General features: G+C 34.2%; 1 protein-coding gene across 1 annotated transcript; it reads right to left on the bottom strand.

The window, feature by feature from the left end:
* Positions 1-1,554: 1,554 nt before the first annotated feature.
* Positions 1,555-3,319, bottom strand: LOC112035023 (GEM-like protein 5). The gene is made up of 3 exons (XM_024067852.2): positions 2,558-3,319; positions 2,040-2,314; positions 1,555-1,962 (listed from the first exon to the last, which is right to left on the bottom strand). Exons 1-3 carry the CDS (start codon positions 3,027-3,029, stop codon positions 1,729-1,731), a joined length of 981 nt encoding a protein of 326 aa, XP_023923620.1. The 5' UTR covers positions 3,030-3,319; the 3' UTR covers positions 1,555-1,728.
* Between the last annotated feature and the right edge of the window lie 12,375 nt (positions 3,320-15,694).

Raw genomic sequence — 15,694 nt, 5'->3', positions numbered from 1 at the left:
ATCCAATTAAAAAATATTGAGCGATGTAACTTTGCCTATAGTTACAATAGGTATAAGTTGAACCCAACCCTACATGTACTTAAGTTATGAAGGCCTTTCTTTTTTTTTTCTTTTTTTTTTTTAATGTTTATCAACAAATAATTTAAAATCGACATATTTTATAGGTTTAAATATTAGTCTAAGTACATTAACTCAATATATTAGCTTAAATAACATGTTTTTTAAAAATATTTTTTATTGTAACCGCTGAGACACTTATAAAAATCCCAATAAACCTAGCATTTTTATCTAGTACATTTTAGAGGAGACACATTTTGATATGGTATATACTGCCGGTACCAATTTGATATTGACTTCTTGTAATTCATAGACTATTATTATATGATTTTCTCAGTTTGTTTGGCTAATAAATGTTGCAGACTGAGGTATTATTTTACAAGAACTTAGATGATGGGACCCTAGTGATCGATCTAAGGCCAGGAGGTGGTCTACTACTCACCGGCCAATCCTCGGACCGTCACCCTCTCTTTGGAGACAATCAAAATGATCAAGACTCTCTATTTCTTTTTTATACCAACTGCTTGGGCTCTCTGATTTATGTCATTGTGCCCGAACGGGTGCAACTGTGCCCATTTTGTGACGGTTCATTTGCTAATCTCTGAGTCAATCATTTAAAAATGGCCGCCTACATAATAAATTAATAATGATACCTTCTTGTATTTTTTAGGGGTTTTTAATTTTCTCTCTTTTTTTCCCCTTTGTCTTTGATATGTAGTTTTGGTAATTGAAGAGGCCTTACAATTATGAACCATGATCGAAGTTGTCTAAAGTATTTTGTAATGCAATTTTTTTGGTTCTATTCTCATTTTCATATGTTTTCCATGCAAATTTCGTACTCTTATGATATTTAGTATATAATTTTAAATGGCAAGGATGTAAGATTAGAAATGATGACTAAATTTATTGGATATTTTGGTAGTGTAATTTGATAGGTCAATTCTAATTTTCATATGTTTTCGACGCAAATTTCATAGTTTTTTTAATAATTTCTTGTGATGAGCTCCTCTACTATTGTTTTTGTTTTTTGTTTTTGTTTTTTTTTTTTTTTTTTTCATACTATGGGATTCAAAATCTACAGCATCCGCTACAAGATGATGTTGGAAAATTAGGGATTAATCAATGGAATGAACAAATAAATGATAGATAAACAAAGGCTTATAGGCATGAATCTCTATTGTCATCAGACAATATTTGCCCTCGTTGAAAAAAAAAAATTACTGGCACGGCAAAATGGAGTCGGACCAAATTTTCACTGCAATAAATAATTTATGACTAATAATGACCAATTTGTGTTCGCTCTTTGTCCTGGTTCGAATTCAAAGTATTGCTTTGTGACACCAAAAGGTGTGTAAGAAGGATTAGCATGGTAGTGAATGGTTTTGTGTTTTTTGGGTCTTTGCAGCCTCTTCTGATCAGGACTTTTACTAATTATCTGCTTTAGATTTACCAGCATTACCAGCAGTCCAACATAAGATTTTGAATGAAAAAGAAAAATAAGCACGACAATAGAAGCACATCCTTATTCAAAAAAGTTTACAATCTATGAACCAATGCTTATTATCAAAAAGAAAATAAAAAAAATTACTGAAATGAGTAACGGTACTCTCTCACGCTAGAGAAAGACACGAAGGTACACAAGTGAGAAATTCCTCAAGGAAAGTGAAGAATTCAGCCATGATAGTCACTCTTCTGTCCTTCATCCACTGGTTTTACTGCTATCCCAGATACAACAAAATTGGAGATACCTTCTGAGAGATTCTTAGATGCTTTATCATAATTAACGAAACCCATAAACCAAAAATCATGCCCATCAACTGTAACAATCTGGATGTACTTTTCGGATGGATTATCCTTCATGGTTACAGGGTTGATGGTGCCAATCTTGCCCAAAGGTACAATAACCTGTTCCAGACAACATCATCAATATAATTGCAAGGAAATTACATGTTTTGTGTATGTTTACAAAATTAAATTTTTACCTTGTAGTAGCTCCATGTTTCCTGGCCAGATGGTGCAGTGAATGACAAGGGTCGGTCACTGCAGAAAGCTACATGAATATTGGAAAGATACAGAGTTCCAGCAACTGGTCCAGTTGAGGTTGAAAGATAAGAGGCAAACGACTTCTTCAGCTTCTCATTTGGATAGGTAGTGAATATCTGCTTGTAGAAAGCTTCAAACCCACCTCCTGTGATTGCTTTAGCAGTAAGGTTCATCTTTCCCCACGCAGCCTCATGTACAGATGAGTTGGTTTTAACTGTTAAACATCAACATCATGTTAATAGAAATAGATGATAAATTAGGCATATTGTTATGCAAAATGAAGAGGTGCCATAAACGAATGTGTTCTGTCCATGACGATAGGCCCATCGTGGTACACGTGCTAATAATCATTTTCGTCACGTAGTATATGTAAGATCGATGAGTCAATAGCAGAGATCCATTTTTCATTTAGCTAAATGAATAAATAAATAAAAACAAGCATGAAATTTGATCATACGGTTGTGCCAGATGTTGTGGGCCATGGTTTCAGCCTTGTGGCTCCAAGAGTTGAACTTATGGAGAATGGATTCCATTGGACTGTTGCTTGACTTTTCAATTGGGTCGAACTGGAGGTAAGGGTGATGGAGGTTGTGAGCTTCATCACCAGCACCCCATAAAGCTGCTTTCTTGTTGTCTGGATGACATGTGGGAATAGCAGGCTGCCCCATGACATGAGTACCCCATTTCTCTGCATTTTCATGATCACGCGGTTGTGGAGATGAGGATGATGGAGCTAATTCATGAGGCTGTGCATCTTGTTTTTTTGGAGATGAGTATGATGACGGATCTAATTCATGAGGCTGTGTATCTTGCTTTTTTTGAGATGAGGATGATGATTCTTCTTCGTAAAAAGGATTTGTTTCAGGTACTGCGGATAAGGTGGGGTATAGAGGTCGTGATTCGGTGTTGGTGTTGTTGTTGTTGTTCATCTTTATCAAAGCTAAAGAATAATAATACAAACTAATCGAATTTGTGGGAATTTCTGGTGTGAGTATTGGATTTGGAAGTGATATATATTGCTATAGCATTTGGATCTGACCGCCATTTACAGCAGACGAAAAAGGATTGAGGGGTGTGCTGTGTCATGACTCGTGACTCATGGGGCTCTACCTTTTTCTAGAAGAAGTACAATTAAATAAACAACGGGGTTGGATACCAAGAATGACTTTGGGGCGTTTGAATGCGAAGAGTTTGACTTCAAATGGAACTACACGGTTGCTTAACCGTGTCTTTCCATTATATTTAATTTTATTTATTTATTTTCTTTTCTTTAGTCTTGTTAGATCAGATGTTATCATTTGATTTACCTAAAATTCTGGATTTCCCTTCTATGGGAATTCAATTGCAGCCAGCGAGGTTTATGGTGTGCTCTCTGTTTCTCTTTAACTTAACATTCTTCTCTTATCTTATCCACACACACACACACACACACACACACACACACAAATTCTTATGAAAAATGGGTCTTTTTTTTAAAGTATTTTTGGAAATAAATATCTTATTTTTCTATATTTGATATAGACCTTAGAAATTAGTTAGAAAATTATCTTTTTGACTTTCCTTATTTAGTTTGATGTAAGATAAATTTGTTTTTCAAGAAATTTTAGCAGAAAATACTTTCTAAAAAATTAGTTATTCTTTTAATAGGTTTTTCATTGGTCATAAATATTTTTTTATCCATTTTTTCTGATATTACTAAATATGTAAATATGAGGAGAATGATATTTAACGGAGCGTCGTCCTCTAAGTCGGGTGGTGCCATTTTAGAACCATAATGGACTACCAACAGGCTTGATTAAATTGTCAATGGGCCACTAACTTTGGGTTCTTCAAGCCTAGAAGAAGGCCCAATGCCTCAAGCGCTTATCCAATGGTCAACAGGCCACTAGTTTTGGATTTTTTTCCCCCTCTCTTAGAAGTTAGAAGGCTTCCTTTTCCTTTTCTTTTTTCAAATATAAGGACAACACTTTTATTTTTAGAAGTTTATAATCCTTATTTATTGAAAATCGACAAAATTATAATTACAATTTATAAATATAATAAAAATTAGGGTTTTGAATAACTGTACATAAACAAATAATATTAAGAGACCAGTTAAAAAAGGGTAATTCAAATACAAGCTCACAAACCAAAAAAAAAAAAAAAAAACAGATCGAATAAATTTGTGAAGAATGGGGAACAAATTAGGGTTATGGTTGTTAACCAATAAAATAAAAGACCCTTAAGGGAATGACACTTGCCTTTGTGACATACATGTGGACAAGCGTATGTATGTCAGACATGCTCATAAAATATTGGTTTGAAAGGGTTTTTATATAATGATGTATTTTGAAAAATGTAAATATTTTCGAATGATTTTTCATAATAGTTAAGTTGGTAAACTTTGCCTGATTTTTATTTTGACCCACTACCGGTATCACATTTTTATCTACTACTAACAATTTGCCACATCAGTGGATTTCAAAATTTTTTTGTCTATAAACTCTCTTCCCGAATAGTCCTTGGACACAACTTTTGATCGATGGATATTTTTTCTAACTTCTTCTTGCATTTCAGTTTTCTCACCAAATAGTATCTGGAAGGCTATTTTGGTGGGAATAAATTTTCTTGAGGAATAGGTGACATAATTCATTTCTGAATGGATAATTGGTTGCCTAGTGGACCATTAAAAAATAAGTTTATAAGCACATTGACCGAACGAGAGTTCAACTTAAAATTATCAGGTATTTCTAATGGGACTAATTGGGATTTATCTTCCATATCGTTCTCCATTCCTCCTGCAATATCAAAGAATTGATTTGGGCCCTTCCTACATCTACTAGTAACCACACATGTGATGCTCAAATTTCGCCATGATGGTAAGTGCTCTGTCAAAGATGCTAATAGTTTCCTTTATCAATTGATCCCCCTAATCATAATGTCCTTGGGTGGAACTGGATTTGGAAACTCAACATTCTTAATAAGTACTAAAAACACCAAACATTTCATTTGGAAATGCTATCAAAATCTACTTCTAACCCAATTTGCATCATTTGCCAATTCGAATGTCCCATGAATCATTATCAGCTGTGCCCCAAATGTCAACAACCGAACACCACTCTTCATTCATATCACCTTTGGAAAATGTTACCTATCCCACTTCTACAGTTCTACTTAGTTTCTTCACCACTTCACTTCAAGCTTGGTTAGCCTCGTCCCACGTTAGCTAAGTGAAATGTCACTATAGCCTTTATGATCAATATGATTTGTCCATTTGGTATGATTAATTTTATTAACTTATTTTACTATTCAGCTTATTTTTAATACTATTCATGGGTCTCACTGCATTTTTTAGTACTATTCATGAGTTTCACTATCCTATTTCAGCTAATTTTTATCTTTATCTACAGTACTTTCAGCAAAAAGTTTTCAGTTTCAGCTAGTGGCGACGCCACTCAGAGTCCAGGGTATTCCTAGGAACACCCTGACTTGAAAAAAAAAATTTATATATAATAATTTAATTTTTTTATTTGTTTACCCTTAAAAAAAAAAAAAAAAATAGGAACACCCTCAATCATAAAAATTTATATATAATAATTTAATTTTTTTATTTGTTTACCCTTAAAAAAAAAAAAAAAAAATAGGAACACCCTCAATCAATATCAGGAACACCCTCAAATTTTTTATGCCAACCAAATTTTGAACTAAAATCTATATAAAAAAAAAATGTAACAGAGAATCTGAAATGAAAAAAAAAAAGGGCCAAAATCATTGGTTTTTGTCGTCACAGCCACTCACCACCACATCACCGATCACTTCCATGTCTCCGGCCACTTCCATTTGGTCAATCGCAGTATCCTCACCTGCTTCAGCTTCTTCTTCCTCGCCTTTTCTTCTCCGTTCTCTGTTTTTCTTCAACTTTTCTGCTTTTCTGTTCTTTGGTATTTCCAGTTTTGAATGTCAATTGCTGGGGATTTTTTAGAAAATAACTACAAAACTCAAACAATATTATTAGTTAGACAACGTTTCAAACATATTGCATTTCTAACAATTCGACTTTAGAGGAGTCGATTTTACTGTTCATATCGCCTATTTTTTGCCCCATGTAGATAAAGAAATCGAGTTTTTTATAGTCATTTTTTATACATAAAAATCAACTTCAGTGGAGTCGATTTCTATACAAAGGAATCGACTTCAGTGGAGTCGATTTCTATACAAAGAAATCGACTTCAGTGAAGTCTATTTCCATGTGTAGAAAACGACTTCACTGAAATCGATTTCTCTGTGTAGAAATTCAAAGAAATCCATTCACGTCATTGCCATATCCTTGAAAAAAAACCTCACAACCAGAAGAACCCCAGAAGAAATCAAATCCAAAACGGAGTCATACCCGAGCGTGTTCTCCTCCACTTATTCGATCCGATCAGCTTTCGCCGGGGTTTGGTCAGAATCGGCGCCTGGAGTTTGTTCTTCGTGCTTCGCCGTCGGTGTTGCTGGGTTCGTCGAGGTCTGGTGAAATCGGTGCCTGGGTTTGTCGGGGTTTGGTTCATCGGCGCCTGCCGCCTGGGTTCATCGGCGCCTGAGTTCGCTTGCTCGTCGATGTTGCTCGTCGGTGTTGCTGGGTTCTTCTGTGACGGCATGGGGGTTTTGTAACACAACTGAAGCTAGTTGTGTGGAGTCCTTGGTGCTGGTGGGATTATAAGCAAATCGACTTCACCGGAGTCGTTTTCACTACAAAGAAAACGACTCCAGTGGAGTCGTTTTCTTTGTATTGAAAACGACCTCACTGAAGTCGATTTTTATGTATAAAAAATGACTATAAAGGACTCGATTTCTTTATCTACGTGGCGCAAAAATAGGTGATATGAACAGTAAAATCGACTCCTCTGAAGTCGAATTGTTAGAAATGCAATATGTTTGAAACATTGCCTAACTAATAATATTGTTTGGGTTTTGTAGTTATTTTCTAAAAAATCCCCAATTGCTGTATATTGTTTTGTACACTAGTGTCCCACTCCCCACGTGAATACTGAAGTCATCAAATGAGTCAAAAGTTTTTCAAAAATTTCAAGTTTATCTCCAACCACCCACGTGCTTAGCTTTAACTTTTGCACATTGTTTTTTATTTCTTTTGTTTTTTCACTACTGCATTTAGTAAGTACATGGACTTAGTACTATTATTAAAGTACAACTCTTTTTTTTAAAAAAAAAATTTATACTACAATGCTTCTCAAAAAAAAAAAAATTATACTACAATCATAATTATTACTAATATTTAAAAGAATTATTATGCCAGACTTTAAAATCATTTTATATTTTTAAGAGTATATATAAAATTGGCGAAAAGCACATTTTAGTCCCTACATTTTTAGGCGATTTCTATTTTAGTCCCTAAATTTTATTTTTACCGCTTTTAGTCCCTATCCTGAAAAACGGTTCCGTTTTGGTCCTTGCCGTTACATCAGAAACGGATATTGCTGACGTGACAAACGGCGATAATAAATAATATTTGTTTAATGTCCACGTGGCCTAATTAATAATAAAAAAATATTTTTTGACATTAAAAAATGCCACGTCAGCATATAAATTAAAAAAAAAAATTTATTAATTTTAACTAAATAAAAAAAAATTAAAAACAGAATAAAAAATTAAAAATTTTATGAATTGAGATCTAATATGTAACGGCAAGGACCAAAACGGAACCGTTTTTCAGGATAGGGACTAAAAGCGGTAAAAATAAAATTTAGGGACTAAAATAGAAATCGCCTAAAAATGTAGGGACTAAAATGTGCTTTTCGCCTATAAAATTTTTAAGAAAATATATATATTTAGTCGTAATTTTAAAACGGTACACTGGTATTAATCAGTATCGAAATATTTTGTTTTTCTAGTTAAACCAAAACGGCCTCGGATACGGTATCGGAGAGGTAAGGGTGTGTGCACACATGAGGTGTGTACTAGTGTGTGCTAATGCACAATGGGGTGTGTGCTAGACTGCTAGTAGTTAGTAAAAAAAATTAATGAAGCAACTAAACATCAATAATTAATAATTTAATTAACTAATACATTATAAAAAACAAACAAATTAAATTATCTTAGGCTAAACAACAATTAATAATTTAATAATTAATGAAACAACAATACAACAAATTATAGTTTATAAAAGAAAAACAAATTTATGAAACAACTAAACAACAATAATTAATAATTTTATTAATATTTCAAATGAACTTATAGTTTATTGTACAGATACCTTGGTTCATTTCTTTTCTTTTCATTTTTTTTTTTTCCTTTTTGAGGTTTTTTGGTGTACAGAATGCAAATTTGTTTTGGTTTTAAGAACATTTTTTCTTTTAAGCACAAACTTCATGCTAGCCAAATCTTGAATTTCAGCCGGTATTTACCGAAACGTCCCAAAACGGACTAAAATTACCCGAAATTTTTTCAAAGTGGAATAGGAACACCCTAGACAAAATTCCTAGAGTCGCTACTGGTTTCAGCAAAATAAGCGGATCTCAAACAAACCTAGCATATGTGGCTTTCTAGGAATGCATTTGTTTTTCGACAAGAAATCGTTTGTCCAAGGACTATATCCATAAGATAATCCATCAATGAAATGAATTTTCTTCTTTATAGAAAATGATGACATGGAAGCAATCCCTTATGTCAACCGATATGATAATCTATCTTGGCTACATGAATACTATTTTAGAGTCTGATTCTGCATTGGTCATTTCATTACTAACTACCTCAGATTTCATATCTATGGTTCCTTCTATTTTTTTATTCTTCTATTGTAGCATTTTATCATGTTTGTTTCATTGTAAAATTTGGTTAAACTTGAAAAAGTTTTCATTTGACCGAAAATTCGTTGTAAAATATTGTAAAATATTTTGCCTTTCAAAACTAGGTAAAATATTTTACAAAAAGACATAATGGTTAGTTTCTCAAGATTAATGATTGTTTGGTTCACGAAATCATTCTATTCATCTCCATTAATTCAACTATTTCATTTGATCTCACCCTAAGTGTGCAAAAATCAGTTTTTCCCTTCTAATCACCAGATGTCTAGATCCCAAATGATCCGCTCTTTAATTCATCTATTATCTTGTGATTCTTTAGTTCGGTTACTGTTAAATACTCAAAGATCAAATAATGGATCTAATGGTCGATTTGTCTCCATTAATCTATTACCTTGTGAAGTTGAAGCAGGTAATTCTTTAGGTTCTAATGAGCGGCTTCTTTTTTAGGTCACTTTCCCCCATTTTCAACTGCATTCTAGGTCGGCCAACATTTATTCCAACTCCAGGCGATTCATACAAAAGCGACATAGCCAAATGTTAAAGGATTGTCAATTTTCCTAGTCGTAGAAGAAGCGGTACTTTTATTTGATGAGATTTTATTTTCTAAGATAAGGTTTTGTTGAAAATGGATTGGGTGTGATACTCCTTATAAATTAATTTTATAAAAAATTTATGTGGCATTCTGGTATTGGTGGGTGTAAATAAAGAGAGATTTACACAGCTCCTTATTGAATTGAAACTCAATTATAGAACCCCCTGCCCGTATAGACGTTTAGTATACAGTACTATACAAAATGAATGGGCCGCCATAAACTAGTTTTGGGGCTATTAATAAGATATACATATATATATATATATATTTATGTTGGGTTTGTAAACTTTAGGCCCAAGTTGTTGGTTCCTTTTGTTTCAATCAAATAAACTTGCTCTTTAGTTTGAATTCTCTATTTATTTATTTTCACGAGATTTTAAGATCTCTTAAGTGTGGAAATTTCGAACCTGTTGATGATAAAAATTTTATAAAAAAAATATAGTTAACAATACCAAAATTTTCTTAAATTATTAAAATATTACAGTATAATGATGTGTAGTGAATTAAATCAAATCAATTTGCTAACTCAAGCTTTTCAAACCCAAGGACAGTTCCCTAATTGATCCATGAAGGGGGACATCTCATGTCTTTAAATATGTGAATATGTTACTTTCGAATTTCAGCTTTTTCGAATCGCAAACAGGTGAATAATGATGGTTTATTATAGGTATTTATACCATCCACATAAAGCTAATATCTTATTTATTAAAATTATATACTACATAATAAAAATTAAGTCTTACATGCTACAATTAGAGCAAGTGACACAAGTTGAAATCTTATGTGATATATTATACATGTAGGGTCTATATTTGTGGCCCAAACCCAAGAGGTATGGAATATGAGCCCAACAAGTCTAATATAATGAATTTGTAGAGAGTGGGTGAACAGATAAATAAGTGCAAGAACAAACTTGAAACTTGAATAAATTGTTGTCCGAGGAGACCAACTTTTGTTTATATACTTCTTAAAGCTACAGTAAACTTTATTTCTCTCTTCCTTTCTCTCTTTTTTCATCCCCCTCTCATGAGAGGTCCTTTACATTTATATAGTTTTCTTTTTGTCTATCTTCATTGTACACTTGTTTTTCATCTAAACATTCACATGAGTATGTGTCCTATCAGGTATCTTCTTTAGTTCTCCATGAGTGGTAGTAGCTGAGGCTGCACTGTTCAGGGGTCTTCTCCACATTAATGCAGCCAGAAAAGTTATTGTAGTGCATTTAATGCAGTGGTAGCAACTTTTTCTTTAGATATTTCTCTGTTCTTATCATCTTCATACGTGCCTAAAGTTTATCCTTATCGTTGGAATTATCAGAAAGGTCACTCAAACCTCCCATGTACTTGCTTGATCGATATTCTTCATATCCGAGGAGGACAAACTCTTCGGACTATATTCTTTGATCATTTCCCTGCATGATTCTCCAGTTTGGGGCTTTTTTCAATCATTTATTCCTCTTCGGATATACCCTAATCTTCAAATAGTGCCCAAGACTCAATATATAAATTTGGGCTTTTATCCCCACAATACACTATATTAATTTTTTTGTTTTATGCATTGTGAATTGTGATTATGACAAGAAACTCAAGGTAAATGTTAAATGTTGTACAATATACTTGTTCACAAATTATCGAGATAGTATAGTTTAAGTGAATCTCAATTGACCATGTTTCGAGAAATTTAATATATTACTTCAATTGAAATTACTTTATTATTATATTTGAATCATACACGTTACAGTTCTACCAATTTTTAAGAAATTTAAAGATTCATGAAAAAAAAATATGTTTCACGATTTTTTTTTTAAAACCATCCACCATACGTTTTTATTTAATAAAATTTTGAGTTTACTGTTTATAGGATGAGCTTCTATAGTATAACTTACGATAATTTTTTATTTAGCTACGTCACATAGACATAGAGTTATATCATACCAAATTGGTGAATTACTTATTCAAAATCAAATACTTAATATCATTCCCATGAAATAAAATAAAATACTTAATATCATTACATAATATGTCATATATCTGAGTCAAGTAAATGGGAAAAAAGAAACACATTCTAAGTGGAAAAATAATAATAAAAGGACATAATGTATGTATGCCGCTATATGTGAGTAAAGAAACCAAAATAAATATAAATTATATTAACCTCCCTTGAAGTTTCAAAAAATGACATTCCCCACAAACGTCTCAAAAAATATACTTAGACCCTTGAGGGTTCATAAATGCAAGATACAAGTCCATCACCTTTTAGGACGCCACTTTCCTAACACAAAATTTCATTTGATGAGAGTATCTATATCAGAAGAGATGGAGTCACCTATTGCATTTATAAGAGCATTTACAACTGGGTTTTTATAAAAAATCTATTTTACAACCCAAAAGTCTATTTTATCTGTTTTACTAACTCATTTAACAATACACCCTCCATCACATCCTCTATATTTCTATACAACTCATTAAAATTGTTAAATATTAGCTCTGATACCATGTTAAATAGACAATATTATTATTATTATCGACGCAATGTGTTGTACCATGTTATGTATGCTAGAGTGGATGTGGAAGATGAAGCATAGAATAGGAACACTGAGAATATGAGGGTTACGTGGTTTAGCCTTGTCAGCCTACATCCACAGAGGAATCCCTTAAGGGCTACATCTTTATTGTATAAGAGTGCAGTACAATAACCTGTGTTACAATGAAGCCTAACATGAGTATATATAGGCGACTAAACCCTAGACTACTAGTACAAGTAGGATTAGGCTTGGGCCTGTTACATTGGGCTAATATGACTAATATATATCTCTAACACCCTCCCTCAAACTCAAGGCGGAAGCTCGATAAAGGCTTGAGGTTGGATAAGCATGAGAAGATCACTTGAAGAATGCCTTGAAGAATGCCTTTGAAGAAACCACAATGAAGAATGTGCCAATTCACCAATTTTGGAGTTTCAAATGAAGAAATGGAGTCCAAAATTGGAATCTACGTGAAAAACTGAGCAAGATAGGCCCTTTCAGAAATTTTAATTTTTGGTCAAAAGTTAATGCAAAAGTCAAAGTCAATGAAGTCAAAAAGTCAACTAGTCCAGAGTCAAAGTCAACGGATACTAGACTGGGTCGGTTCCGGATTTTTGGGTCGGTCACGAATCAGGCAGCAGAGCCGCTGATGTCATCTTATGACGTGTCGCTGACGTAGACTAGGGCTTTCGTGTCATGCTGACATGGAGTGATGACGTCATACCATGACGTCATATGACATAAGCAGGACTTCTTCGGCGCGTGGAAGGCGCGTGTCGACGTATACCGGCGCGTGATGGCGAGACAGATACCCTGGCGGCGCATTTAAGCGTGTGTGACTTCAGATAAGGACCGAAATCGCAAGTTTCGTAGATCGCCGGACGAGGAGGCCGACAAGGCGGTGCGTGTGCCCAGAAGACCACCTAGAAGTCAGGAATCTATGACGACGCGTGGGATATTTTCCAGAGAAAAGCACGGTGCGTGGTGGCACGCGGAGAGGCCTTGGGCTACCGGATTTCTGGGGTTTTGTCGTGGGAGGTCGTGGAGCACGTCTGTTGTGTTGGTTTCGTCAGGCGGAGCTTGGAATTGCACAGATTTGATAAGTTAAGTCACGGTTCGCTTGGTTGTTGGATTTTGACATAGCACAGAGCCATGGTGGCTGCGAGATGCTGTGGAGTCTGGATTTAGCAGACAAACATATGTGACTTCAGATGGTGGTATGCACGTGACAATCTTCTTTGTTATGTAGAGATGTTTGTTTAATGCCAAGAACGGAGTTTGGCTCTGATACTATGTTAAATAACAGCTTTGATACCATGTTAAATATTAGCTCTGATACCATGTTAAATAGACAATATTATTATTATTATCAACGCAATGTGTTGTACCATATTGTGTATGCTAGAGTGGATGCAAAAGATAAAGCATAGAATAGGAACACTGAGAACACGAGGGTTACGTGGTTCAGCCTTGTCGGCCTACATCCACGGAGGAATCCCTTAAGGGCTACATCTTTATTGTATAAGAGTGCAGTACAATAACCTGTGTTATAATGAAGCCTAATATGAGTATATATAGGCGACCAAACCTTAGACTACTAGTACAAGTAGGACTAGGCTTGGGCCTATTACATTGGGCTAATATGACTAATATATATTTGTAACAAAAATAGATATTAAATTCTATAAAGATGTGGTGTAAAATCTAAGTTTTACACTTTCCAATTCCAACATGTCATATTATCTTATCACATATTAAAGAATAAGCACAAGTACACTCAATCAATTCTAATACCTATTTGAAAATCCAACCAAATCGAGAATTTATTATGTTATTAGGTTTGGTAAGTTTTATTGAGTTTTAAGTAAAAAGTCAATGTAGCAATCTCTTATTAAATTGTATAAAATATGGGTTTTACACCTCAGCCTTAGAGCATTTACAGTAAAGAAGTTAAAACTTTTTGCAATTAGCATATCAAAAAATACTTTATCTATTTTAACAATACACTTTACAATACATCCAACATCAAAACTTCTATTTTTCACATTACCTAAATTTTTTTAATTCATCTCTCTCTCTCTCTCTCTCTCTCTCTCTCTCTCTCCCTGTACAAATCTCTTCTCTCTTCATCTAAAGCCAACCCACACACCTACAAGGCCACCTCCACAACCCTACACTTACCACCTCCACAAACCCACAACCAACCACCATCACGCTCCGCCCATCCTCCACAAACCCACAGCCTCACACTCCACCCATCCTCTCTCGACAGCCTTTGCTCCGGTCATCCTCTCTATCTCGCTTCCTTTCTTTTGATTTTGCTCAAACCTAAACCCAAAATCTCATGTTTTCCTCTTGGGGTAAAAGAAGAAAGTGAAAGAAAGGCTGGTGAAGAAAGTGAGACTAGTGAGAGAAAAAGAAAGAAGAAAAGAGATAGAATAGTGAAAGAGAAGTAATAAAAATAAAAAATAAAAATTGAGTGTTAAGCTACATTAGATTGTCATTTACGACAGTCTACTATAGCTCAGTTACCAAAAATTTTATGTATAGCAACCTTGTTGTAGCGTGTTTTTTGTGAAATGAGTTGCAAAAATGAGTTTTTAGCATTTTCACACCTTTGATGTGAATGCTCTTTGAGCATTAGTATTTTACTAACCAACATCCCAAAAATCAAGTTTATATGGGTAGTATTGCTATTTTTTTTAAGCAAACATAAATAGTGAGTTTTCAAATATACAATCTATTATTCATGGAAGAGAAGAGAGAGAAACAAAATTTTTTTATATTATTTGAGTGTAGTTTATGTTATTTTATTAGATTTGATAGGCTAAAAACGAATTGACCCCTTTTGATTCAAATTAATTGATTAGCTAAGTTATTAATTAATCAAATTAACATGCAAACGCGTGGTAGCACAAACAAATCACCAATAAACTAATTATGCAGCAAAAAATAAATAACACGATGATTTGTTTATGAATGGGGAAAACCTGACGGCAAAAACCCCACCGGGTGATTTTCAGGTTACCACTCCCGAAATTCTACTATTATCACAACAAGCGGTTACAAGTAAAGGAATCCCAAGTACCTTACCAACCTTCAGTTGAACCCTTACCTCGATACCCAATTGGATTTGTTCTGTAGTGACAATTTCCCTTTTTGATGCACGACTCCCAAGTACGTGACTAACCAATGCGCGGATCCTAGTACGCAACTTCAATCACCAACTAGAAAGAGTTGTTGGCTGCAAAGTTCTTCAGTTCATCCACGATGAAGATCAAGAAGATGCTTGGTCACAAAACCCAAAGGTGCACATACATAGCAACTTCTTCAAAAGAGATGAACTAGGACAAGACTTTGTCTTCGGTCACAAATTGCTCGAACAAACTTTGCTCAATGCTTATGCAACTTGTGTACTCTTTGACGGCCCTTAAAACAATCATTTAATATGCCTAGGGTTAGGAGAAACGAAGGCCCAAACACATAAACACGGATTAAAGTCAAAACAGAATTGAAATTCTGTTTTTCATAAACCTCGACAGATACCCAATTTGTCGAGCTGCTATTGAGCCACGGAGTTGAACAGCTCTACAGGTCTCGATAGATGCTAGTTGTCGAGCTAGCTGTCGAGATTTAATGACAGACACTTTTCAGCTTGAATCTTGGACAGACTTGAAGGCTTCAACACTTGATCTT

The sequence above is a fragment of the Quercus suber genome, unplaced genomic scaffold (genome assembly GCF_002906115.3).
Source record: "Quercus suber isolate HL8 unplaced genomic scaffold, Cork oak 2.0 scaffold_593, whole genome shotgun sequence".
Classification (NCBI taxonomy): Eukaryota; Viridiplantae; Streptophyta; class Magnoliopsida; order Fagales; family Fagaceae; genus Quercus; species Quercus suber.
This window is presented reverse-complemented; position numbering and strand designations above follow the sequence as displayed.